The sequence below is a fragment of the Adiantum capillus-veneris genome, chromosome 4 (assembly GCF_014529385.1).
Source record: "Adiantum capillus-veneris isolate H3 chromosome 4, ASM1452938v2, whole genome shotgun sequence".
NCBI classification, from domain to species: Eukaryota; Viridiplantae; Streptophyta; class Polypodiopsida; order Polypodiales; family Pteridaceae; genus Adiantum; species Adiantum capillus-veneris.
Window position 1 is genome coordinate 66,085,587 of NC_140934.1, and position 12,124 is coordinate 66,097,710.

The 12,124-nt window shown below is 41.1% G+C and overlaps 2 protein-coding genes across 5 annotated transcripts in view; both read right to left on the reverse strand.

The window, feature by feature from the left end:
- Positions 1-873: 873 nt before the first annotated feature.
- LOC147459329 (uncharacterized) overlaps positions 874-12,124 on the reverse strand; it is an 87,200-nt gene continuing 75,949 nt past the window's right edge. For 2 of the 4 annotated variants that reach the window (XR_015187855.1, XR_015187854.1), the window contains one exon: positions 874-2,219. Coding sequence is in view for 2 of the 4 variants with exons in the window: in XM_086510616.1 (XP_086366742.1) it covers positions 1,287-1,329; positions 1,544-1,703; positions 1,976-2,024 (252 nt within the window). In the remaining 2 variants the exon portion in view is untranslated. The remainder of the gene's footprint in view (positions 2,220-12,124) is intronic. The other 2 variants (XM_086510618.1, XM_086510616.1) reach the window with 2 other exon arrangements.
- LOC147459330 (uncharacterized) lies at positions 2,145-12,114 on the reverse strand. Its single transcript, XM_086510023.1, has 3 exons — positions 12,032-12,114; positions 11,697-11,944; positions 2,145-2,219 (listed from the first exon to the last, which is right to left on the reverse strand). Exons 1-3 carry the CDS (start codon positions 12,111-12,113, stop codon positions 2,145-2,147), a joined length of 405 nt encoding a protein of 134 aa, XP_086366149.1. The 5' UTR covers position 12,114.

Consider the following 12,124-nt stretch of genomic DNA (forward strand, 5'->3'; position numbering starts at 1 on the left):
AGCTATCTATAACTTATAACTAAGCCTCACGTGACCATAGCCTTATGATATTCACTAACCTAGATAAGCAGGCAAAAGATGGGCTCAGATTCTTGCAACGGCAAGTAGCTAACCTTCTAGCTACAGCAAAAGGGCACCACAACACCCTAACCAAGTTTTCCTCAAGTGGAGTAGACCTCCAACTATCTCAAAAAGATGTGTGGCCTACATCTCATCGCTTTCACACATCCAATGCTTATTGTCCCTTTGACTAATAGTGTTTCAGAGCAGGTTATGCACTATTAGTGACACTGCCTTGTCAGAATTACTTTCCAAAGTTTCTAAGGTGTTTCCTTCCTTGCCTCCTGGCCAGGGGGAGATTGAAGAATGGGCTGCTGACTATAGTCTATGGAACCTCTCGAATAAAGCCATAACTGCCCCTATCTCCATTGAGACATGGGTTTCCTTGACAGCAAGGACTAGTGAAGAATGCCAGGTGCAAATTTTTAAAGGCACTCAATTTTTGGACAAGGGGGCCTCCTTTCAATATGAACTTCCTGGACAATTGTAGATGTTCGGCGAAGGTGGCATTTATGCCAGAACAAAGGGCACGATGGCTTTCACTAAACAAAACAATGACTTCTACACCGAGTCCATTTGGAATATTTCCCGACCCTAAATTAAATGTGGGTGCAAGTTACATGACGTGAAGGCCAACTGCAAATCAAATATATTATGGTTTGATCATTCTATTTTATTCACAACGCATATCCTAACTCAGTCAAACATTGACCATCAAGCACTAAAGAAATCCCCTGGCATGCACTAAAGAAAACATCCTAAAGATTCTTGATCCGTCTTGTTATTGACATACCCTGCAATAATGCATTCCAATGGAGCCCAATCATAGACAGAAGTTCAATAAAAAGCATTTTGTGCCTTGAAAAACTGGAATACATATTGACCAAAATTTAACAAATCACATCTTTTGTAAGAGCCATCAAATAAAAATGTGATCCTAAATCTATTTGCACATAGCATATTGCCTGAAGCCACATGCTTTTCATGTGATAGCAAAGGTTCCGGCATCTAGATGCCGATGCCAACATCTTGTCTCGTGCCACATGCCTTTAATGTAATAGCATAGGGTATGGCATTCTGAGAGAAACCGTCACTTTGCATGACCTTCCTTGGATAGCCCTTCCTGGACATATCCTCCTCTAACTGCAGGCCAACAGAAAACATACCGTGATTGTGCATTCCGAACCCCAATTGCTCCACCTACTTGAAAACAGCCTCATACTTCTTTACCAGCTAGAGTTCCCAACACTTTCTGTGGTAAATATCCTGCTATCAATGCATTCCAAAAGAGTTTATCCAAAGCTTCTACACTAGCAAGAGTACACCACATCTGGCATATTTTTTTATCAAAGCTCTACAAGGCAGGTCTTTTCTCAATAAAGAGCCCACCCTCTTGCAAAATAAACATTTCGTGAAGCGTTTTTCTAATTTTGTAGAATTTGTCAATTCGTATTTGCTACTGACTAAGTAGTAGTATACTTACTTGGGATTGTCGATGCGTGACTTGTCGAGACACATGGGATCACCATTCTGCTTCTTGACCATTCCTCTATTAGACATATTCCAATGTCTGGATACCCACTCCAACAAAGCTTTTTGTGCTTTCAAAAGCACCCCACATTCGCCACGCACGTTGACCAAAGCTTTGCAAAGCACACCATTTTGCAACATCCATCAGCTGAAAATCTCATCATGAATTCGTTTTTCAAACTCAACGTTTTGCATAACTTCATATGCATAACGAATGTTTCTATCAAGATACCAGCTTAGGTGATGGCATCTTGATAAAGACATTCGTTTTGCATGTGATGAAAACAACCCTTTTGCAACATATCCTGCGATCAGTGCATTTCATCCGAACCCATCGCGGTTAATTGTTCATCCAGAACTTCTGTACTTTGAATATTACACATACATGTTTGCCCAAAGCTCTGGAAAGTGCAGGTTCTTGCAGCGGCCATCATACCATCTTCACCTCTTTGCCCATGTCAAAGGCTTGCCTAATGCCGCAGGCATCCGCAGAGAGACCCCCTCAACCTCAATTTTCATGCCATGAAGAAACCCCACATCTGACATAAAGCCCCTTAAATGAATTCCGCAGGCCTGCGAATGCTAGCAGCGTTGATAGAATCTTGAGAGAAGTCCCACGTTACATACTCCTGCAATCAAAACATTTCCAGGGTCATCGCGTATAGTAATAGAACCATGTGACCAAATCCAAGCCTGGACTATATGTACGCCTTAACTTTGAATTATTTCCGCTATATAACGAGAGAGAGAGAGAGAGAGAGAGAGAGAGAAGAACAAGAGAGTTTTAACGTCGTAGGAAACTACCCCAAGAGACCTTAAAGATCTAGCCGACGAGGAGAGTTGAACTCGAGACCTGTTATTCAAGAGGGAAATGGCATAACCAATCTACCACACTTGAGAGAGAGAGAGAGAGAGAGAGAAAAGAAGAAGAAGAGGATTTTAATGTCATAGGAAACTATCCCAAGAGACCTCAAAGATCTGTCCGACGAGAGTTGAACTCAAGACCTATTATTGAAGAGGGAAATTGCATAACCAATCTACCACACTTGGGTGATAGAAAAGTTAAACCGTTTTCCTCCATTTATTAACACACTCACACATCCACACACACACACCCGAGAAGAAGAGGAAGAAGAAGAGAATTTTAACGTAGTAGGAAACTATCCCAAGAGACCTCAAAGATCTATCCAACGAGAGTTGAACTCGAGACCTACTATTCATGGCATAACCAATCTACCACACTTGTGAGAGAGAGAGAGAGAGAGAGAGAGATTATGCACATTTACATTCAATAGGGCAAAATATTCCGGAATCATAGAATAAATTTTTCCAAGCAAACAGAACCATCGAGCAAATTTTTCCAATCAATCATAGAACGGAGCGAATCCCATTGAGGTGCATATTTAAAACAAACCATGGATCACAAAGCTCGGGATCTTACATTTAAAATATCAATCACTCTTCTTGAAAGCATTGACCCATGGACTACGTGATCTAATCTCACGTCCTCCCACATGCTTAAGTTACATGGGGTCTTAAATGATCCCAAGCGGTGGGATCAATGGAGCGGGTTGAAGGGGGGTTGACAGACGGCACTCAAAAAATCTCAAGGTTGACGGACGGCAATCAAAAAGTCGATCCTGATCGCACCGATATGGGATTTGAACCCAAGCGAGAGGCTCGTGCCCTATCTACACGTACACATGCATTTGGTTGTCTTGATGGGGAAAACAAAACATGTAAACTAAACAAAAACTTTGGGGGGTGGTGTACTCGTGCAAGCTCAGAGATAAAAACCGATTCCTTGGAGAATGTAAGTAGATTCTTCTCTCTCTCTCTCTCTCTCTCTCTCTCTCTCACAATGAATGAATTTTTATGGGGGTGGCACAACCATTGACAACGGGAGGATTGTTGAAGACACCATCGTGCTTGGCTAAAAAGCTCATCCAAGGTCTTGGAGGGAAGGTGAAGATTGTTTTTTTTTTGTTGGCAAAAACTACCTGGTTTATAGAGGTTGGAGAAGAGGTAGAGGACATGTAGACAAGTTTCATGGTAGGTTGCCATGAGCTTAACATATACACTATGCTTAATTATTTTGGTTATATTATATTAGGGTATACTGGATTGGATTCCATTCATTACCATAAACGTCCACATTTAAGAGTTTGAATCAACTAATGCCTACAAGTGTTAAAAAAAAGGAAAAAAAGTAGATATAATTACTTTCCAGGAGTTTTCAAAAAGGAATTCTAAAAATTTGAGCAATTTTCTCAGATTTGGTGCATGTAATTTGAGTCGACTCGCCTACTCGAAATCTAGAGGGACTTTCGAACTTTAATGAATGCAAAATACAATAAAGGTGTCCCCAAAGAGTTGGTCTAACGGTAAGGCTTTGGCCTCTCAACCTACGGGTTGTGGGTTCAAAGCCCCTGTTGGGTCACACTCTAGAGAGACACCTTGTGCTCACCTGGTGTTCACGTTGCTAGGGCTCTTGCCCTTGGGACACTCGAGTGCATCCTCCTCCTGGGGTGGGTCACCCGAAGAGGAGGTTCCTAGCTGGTTGCTACGAGTTCTCTCCGTCATTCCCAGCATGTGGTGCATCAATTAGGTGTCCATGGTGATGCCTACACGTTGCTCTTGCCTGATGGTACGCGGCCCTTGCCCGACCATGTAACATGGCTAATATTTGGAAGGGATAAGCACCTCCCCCTATGGGCCCTATGGTGTGTCGAAAAAAAAAATATACAATAAAGGTTGATTTTTTGTGAGCACTTGTTGGAATGGTTGTTTCCTGGATATTCACGTTGATTTACGACATGGGCAAGCACTATTATAGCATAGCAGACAAAAGACAATATCCGGTATTTTGAAGGCGTGCAACTTGCTTGTATTAATAGTGAGAATGGTTATGGATCTTTGATGCAAGAAAAGTTGTTTGAGGACCCTTTTGAGGATCATATTCTACTTAAGAGTGACACATGCAATCCTTCTTTCTCTAGGTGCAAGGTGCTCTAGAGAAGCTTTCTTCTCAAAATGTTCTATACAAAAATGCTTAAAAAATGCATTGCATTGAGGTGTTCGGCTAGTTTACATACATGCAACAAGAGAGCATCTTTCCAAATGAAATGATGTCAACTTCATGTTGAAAATCTCTATCGTGCTGTTCTTCACAAGGAAATCAAATTTATAATGACATTTAAAGCCGAGGATTATTAGAGCATAATTGTTGTATTGGGTGGTGCTCTTGCACCCATATATAATAACCATGGTGCTCTTGATTATTTCAAATACCTATGCAAAAATTTCAGATTTGAATATGATTAGAACCTTAGAACGATTCAACACATACATTAAATCACAATTGAAACATAAAATCTCCTCAAAAGAATGATCTTGAAAACTACATGTAATATGTGCTTTCTATCATGTTTATAGGTAGAGAAACACACAGTTACGTGGAGAGATAAGGAAGAAAGTACTAGAGAGATCATCTCTAGATAGAAATGGAAATAAGCGTGCTAGTACTGGTGAAAAACTATAACATGCACAACTTGTGAGTATTGTCCCCTTTGAGTCGATTCAAGAGAGTAGCTATATGCATAGAATCTCTTACCACACATAAGTATAAGATAAGGGAGGCTATGGAGATGAGGTGAACATAGAGAAGGTCACAAGACATATATCGAGTAATAGAGGCATCTTTCGTAAAGCCTTTGTAGCAAGGAAAGGAGTCCTAATTGACGCGACTCAATTCAGAACATATATTTATTGGCCAAAATAGACTTCTTGGGTGAGACTAGCCTAATCTTCAAAATCTTGTGTTTTTCCATAGCCACTACTTGTTTCCCCTGTGACAATTCTTAAAACATATGATTTACACTTTTCAACTATCCCTGTTAGAGGTTCCGTCTCCTTATGGTTTTTATGTCTTATCAAGAGAATTTCTGAAAAAATTAAAGTCAACATAAAATTTCAAAAAACTTTGCAATCATGATTTTAGGTTAAAAGTACTTCTCTTTTTTCTTTTGTCTCACAATCTATTTAACGTTTTTTTTTTTCAACTTAAAAATATGACTATCCTTTAGAAACATTTAGCACTGCTTAAACGTACATTGTATTTGATCGTAAAAGTAAAAAGATGGATTTGAAAAAGAATATCCCATCATTATCCACCTTCTATGAGACATTAGATTTTTTTAAGTCACTTATAATAAAAGTGGGAAAGCCCACAAAACTCATAAGTGAGTTTTCTCCAATCGTGCGAGCTCTCTCTCTCTCTCTGCTATTTTTCGATCCCTAGCACTACCCCCTCGTGCACTCACGCCTGGCTACATCCGGCCCAATCATGCACTCCTTCACCTCGTGCATCTCCCGATAGCCTCTCCTTCGTGCTTTCAACATAAGGGAAGTTTAAAACAAAAAAGTCTATAGGTGGGGGTTCTAAAAATAATGCTTGAACGCACGTAATATATAGAATTTACATATAATGACCCCCTTGAGATACATTTCTTGCTCTTCATTATTAGAGTCTAAGAAATAACTTCTTGCACATGTAGTACATCGCATTAAGAGCATGATACAATTGTTCATTGTGTATTTGTATCAATCTCTCTATGTGGATGTTTGTTGGTGCTATCGCTCCTGTTAAGCTTTTCTTCGTTGTGACTCAAAGGACCGTGGTGCGGGAGCATGTGTCCTGCGTGCGTGGTGTACATTGAAGGAGATAGCACACAGAGATGGGTGGAGTCAGCCTCACAATGAGAGGACCCCTTATTCATATATATGTATAATGAATAAGGTATGAGTAAGTGGGTGACTGAACACTGTGCCCGATCCGAGGTGAGGCATACCGCCTTTACCCTTGTAACCTCCCACTTAAAGGTGAGTGTTCTAATAAGTGGAGAGACCCTCTCAACCTACGCCAACTAGCTCTCTCGAAAGACATGCATGCCTGGGTAAAAACTCTAGCAATATGCGAAACCCTATATCCGCTAGAGTGTGCAGGCACATCCTGCATGTATCCTGTAATGACCTACATAGCTCTATGATGCATCATGCTAGTGTTGATCATTACACGATTGACAATGCCAACTACAAATGCTCCCACTGCAACTGCTAATCTCAGGTCTCAACACTAGAAGATCGTACGTAAGACAAGGCCGATAATAACTACGTGATACCTGTCAACCATCCTTATTTTGATGTCCAAGAAGCTCCTAGTAAAACAAGGAAATGGGTAGGAGAATGTCAAAAGCTCAAGATATGTCCATTGTGATGTGAAAAAATATTTAAGAAATTTCTCATAAGATTACGTGATCAAATCGAGTTCAAAATGACCTCCAAACCTCGATTCCCGTACCTCGAGAGTAAAACGAAAATGGCACATGAATACCAGTTAAAAGGGAGATGTGGATTAGCTTGAACATAGATTGAGAACCCCTAATTATCCATGCATACACATCTCTTAATGCGGAGTGGTGGATACTTCTCAAAAGTGAGTCAAGAAGTAAAGAAATGGTCTAGAAGTGAATGACTACCAAAAGAGACTTAGTAACACTATTTTTCAAATATCTCACGATAGAGAGCCGATCTTTAAAAAGAACCCGTTGTTTAGACCAAAAACAATGAGATCTACAACTTTAATGTTGAACACTTTTTCACTAGAGGAGTGATGAGGGTGAAAATAGAAAATATTGATGCACATGAGGTTAATCACAGCCTGTAGAGTAAGGCTTTTTAATTTCCAAAAGGCTCACTCTTCTTCTTTCTCTCTGTCTGCCACAAAGATCTTCCAACTACTACACATTTCAAGAGAAGATCATAGAAATAGAGCTTTTAATTTTCCATTTTGTGAAGTTATAAAAGTCTTCACAGAGCACAGTAATTACCCAAGAGTTTGGTAAATTAATGTTTTATTTTTTTTGCATATACAATTGTAATTATCAATTCATAATGAAAAGTCCTTTTGAAGGGGGAGGGGCGGGGGGGCTCTCATGAAATTTGATCATCAATGTTGTGTCCATGTTAATTTTCACTCGTTATTCATTAATAAATTGATTAATTAAGCAACAAGTTCTTTTTAATAATCAATCGCGAGTTCAATTTTATTACATTCGTATCAAAGAATAACGAAAAAAAAATCTTTTTGAAGGAAGGACGGTCCAAGGGTAATGATGTGTGTAGGTGTTATGTGAATTCTCCTATTTACAAGAGAAAATTCACGGATGTCTGATATTCAAGAAATTGACACAAATTTGTTACGCATGAATTTTAATGATGATGATGTTTTTGCACGAATGAATGTAATTAGATATTTCACAAGGTAATTGCAAGAAGCGCAAAGAAATCCTTGTTTACGAGCACACGCCCAAGCACAGTTACAAGCTAATAACTTAATTTCTTTGCAGAACAAGTATCAGCAATGGAAACTACTCCAAAGGAAGCAAATCCTAATTCAAAGACTAACCAATCTCTCTTGAGAGTCTTCTCATTAGAAGAGGGGACAAAGTGCATCACCTCATGGACGTAGTCCTCTTGCCCGCAATAGAGTTGCTGATGCATCGAAGAGGAGAAGATCAGCTATTCTAAATGACACTCTCCTATCCGGAGGCGAAGGACTAATCATGTAACCCACTATACGCAGAGTGCTAGAGAGAACAAAAATCCCTCTGATGATGAGGTAGCTCCATGAGGAAGACATATTAAACACTCTCTAGAGCATTAAACCAAGATTAAATGGGCTAACCTAGTTCTAGATCTTCCTCTTCTCAATCATTTAAGATAACCTAGAAGACAAAGATGGAGGACACCATCTTCTTTTCTCCCTCTTCTCATTCATCGAAGAAATCTTCCTCCAAATGAAACCGTCATGTCTCTGAAGGTAAGAGAAGAAAGGACACCGCCCTTCTCACCTTGCATGGAAGAGAGCCTGTCGTATGCAAAGACTTAAAGAAGGCGGTCATAACATCACTTCATTTTATTATGATGGAAGCTATGGTAATATTGATAAAGAATTGAATTTTATTGAACAATTTGATGCTGGAGAGGATTTCACAGAGAGGTCCAAGCTACGCCATGTAGCTATGTACCTACAAAGGACCGATAGGCAATGGTAGGCTAGCCTCAAAGCTCAAGGAGAAGCACCAAAGACTTGAAACCATGGTTGATCTCGTACGTCGTACGGCACAATTCGTACTTTTCGTTTTGTTTCGTTCTCTCGTCCATTCCGTTCGACATTCGTTCGATGGTTTTTTTGACATTCGTTCGCACTTTTGACCGTTGACTGCGCAAAACGTTTTCGCCTTTTTTAACTCCCGATTCGGCTGTTTTTGGGCCCACCAAGCCTTGCATGCTTGAGCATTGGATACCCCTCCCACTTAGTCCATAGTGGCCTCTATCCTTGGGCATTTGAAATTTGATGCCTTCTCTATTCTCACAAGGCACGTGAATGAGCCTTGACTCGACTCTAGTCTCTTGACTATCGAGTCTCATGGCTCTCTCTCCCTCTCTTGCCCCCTCCCCCCCAACATGTGCCATGGCCCATGGGGCATGAATGATGATAGGCTATAGCTATTACTAATTAGCATCCAATGCTCATTGCTCTCTCCCCCTCTCTTGCAAGTTGCCCCCCCTCCCTCTAGCATGGTAGCAATGAGCATACAATGCTCTCCCTCCCTCTCGCTCTCTCTCTCCCTCTCTTGCCCTCTCCCTCTAGCATGGATGATGGTAGCAATGCATTGATGCAATGAGCATCCAGTGCTCTCTCCCCCCCCTCTCAAATCTATATAATGCTCCTTCATTCCCTCTTCTTCATCATCAACTCAAGCCTCAAGGCTCAAGCTCTCAATGGCATCATCACTCTATTCTCCCGAGTCCCTCCATCCCTCCTCAAGTCTCATTGCTCAACCCTCAAGCCTCATCTTCATCAAGTGACATTGGACAAGGCTCAAGCTCTTGAGTCTCAAGTCTCCCTCCATCCTTCCTCTCTCTCTCTCTCTCTCTCTCTCTCTCTCTCTCTCTCGTCTCTCTTGAATCTCTCCATCACTTCTCAAAGTGCCAAGGCTCATCTTCATCAAGCTCTCTATCTCAAAGCACTTTGAGCAAGTATAATGCCGCCCTCTCTACATGAAGCCTTCGACAAGCATTGCCGCTACTTTGAAAGGGTGAAGATCAAGCAAAACGTTTGCAAATGGTAAGGACTGCAATTTTCAAAGCTTCTCCCCAAAATCCATGAGAGAGATTAGCTGTGGACAGCATGCATCTCACCCTCTCACAAAGTGTCCTATTGAATCTTTCAGCCACACCATTAGAAGAGGGGCTGTATGGCACAGTAAGCTCCCTCTTAATGCCCAAATTTTCACATAATTTGTTAAATTCAGCACTTGTTAACTCCCCCCCATTGTTCGTACGCAAGCATTTTAGCTTTCTACCTGTTTGGGTGGTCACAAATGCATGAAATTCTTTTAACGCAGCAAAGGCTTCATCCTTACATTTAAGCATATAAACCCAAATTTTCCTAGAATGATCATCAACAAAGGAGACAAAATAGCATGCACCTCCCATAGACTTAGTAGGCATGCTACATACATCAGAATGTACAGGATCAAGCACACAAGATTTACGAGACACCGGAGTAATAAGAACGCTTTACTTGCTTTCCATATTGATATTCATTACAAAAGTCAAGCTTTGTGCCCTTAGCATCAAGCTTGTTCAAAGTACAAAGTTTAGAAAGGCCCTTTTGGCTCATATGGCCAAGCCTCTTGTGCCACAACTCCATGTGAGAGTTAATTTCAGCCAATGCAATAAACTTGCCCAGCACGGCCTTTCCATGCATGCACTAAAGTGTCCCTTTCTTTGTGCCCTTTACAATCAGCCTTGAGCCTTTAGTCATTTTTCATGATCCTCCCTCAAACAAGATGCTGTAACCATGCATATCCATCTGACCAACAGAAAGCAGACTCTTATTGATTCCTGACACATATCTAATATCAAGCAAGACAAGTTCATTTGTGCCATCTATGGAGAGATGCACAGTGCCAATACCCTCAATGGAACATGCATGATTGTTTCCAAGGTATGCATGGCCATGCTTGCCTGCATCAAAAGTAGAGAAACACTCCTTGATAGGAGTCACATGAAATGCTATTGAATTGTGAGCTTCACCTCTCTATCTTGATCCATCTACTACTACTGGATTGCAAGCTCCATTTCGTCCTGATCCAATGTTGTTGTTGAATTGTGAGCTCCACCTCGGTCCAGATTCATCTACTACTGTTAAATTGTGAGCTCCACCTCTGTCCTGAGTCATCTACGACTACCGAATTTTGAGTTCCACCTGTGTCTTGATCTTGAGTGATCTGTAGGAGATGGTCTTTATAGAAGGCCATCTTAGACCCAGTTCTATTGATGGCTCAATCCAAGTCTTTCTATTGTATAACAATAGGAGATCATGTATGACAATCCTATTTATCTCGGAGCCTCTTAATTTCCTTAGCTTTTGACTGTTCACCGTAATATGTAACTCTGTTCACCATAATGTAAGTCGTAATGTAAATTTGAGTCATTGAGAGAGAGAGAGAGAGAGAGAGCGAGAGCGCACATAGAAGGTGGCGAGCGTCACCAACGAGCGATCATCCGTCATCTCGACTGTTGCTAGGTACTCTCTCTCTCTCTCTCTCTCTCTCTCTCTCTCTCTCTCTCTCTCTCTCTCTCTCTCTCTCTCTCCACATGCCACGAGAGAGTTCAATGTCCATTGAACGACCTTGTTAATAATCCTCCCTTGCTTGTCCAACCAGAGCTTCTTCGCCCTGTCCTATTGAGCATATCTCGGAATCAATGCACTTGAAGAGACGACATTCCGGACATCAACGTAGTGCCACATGCCTTCAAGATGAAAGCATAGGTGATTGCATCTGAAGAGATTACCTGTCCACCGTCGTCCTCGTTCTCATCTCTAATCCCATCTAAATGCTCTCCTTCCACAATGATGTCCTGCTCAAGCTCACCTGCACAACCAAAACTCTCTCTCTCTCTCTCTCTCTCTCTCTCTCTCTCTCTCTCACCTAAACTTAATGTCAAAGAAAAAATCTTATTAATCTACATACGATGTGATGATGGAACCATGGGTGAGTCATCAATGGAACCATGGGTGAGTCATCAATAGTGATGACCACAGGAGGAGGGGGAGGAGAAGGGGGAGCCACGAAGGGAGGAGGAGGAGGAGGAGGAGGAGGAGGAGGAGCAAGCTCATTAGCAAGAGAAGGAGCAGGCTCAGCAGGAGCACAAGCTCTTGCAACCCTCCGGGCCTCGATCCGCTTAAGACGCTTCCTTTTGGCTTCTTTATTGCGGTATGCTATATACAAAGCAACATTAACAAAACTTGTCATAATTATTTAACATATATATTAATAAACATAAGAAAGCTTTTTACTAAACATACCTTCATTGTTGTTTTGACACCAATTTCTTGACGCCTCATTTCTTCTTTGTCTTTCATCACCCTCATACTTCTGCTTTGGCATATCTTTAAAAG

Excerpts from the sequence above, each read along its gene's own strand:
- LOC147459330 (XM_086510023.1), bottom strand. The coding sequence starts at position 12,113 with ATGCCAAAGCAGAAGTATGAGGGTGATGAAAGACAAAGAAGAAATGAG. Across the intron at positions 11,945-12,031 it reads GTGTCAAAACAACAATGAAG|CATACCGCAATAAAGAAGCC; the intron begins GTATGTTTAGTA and ends CTTTGTATATAG. Across the intron at positions 2,220-11,696 it reads CATGGTTCCATCATCACATC|GAGTATGTAACGTGGGACTT; the intron begins GTATGTAGATTA and ends TTTTGATTGCAG.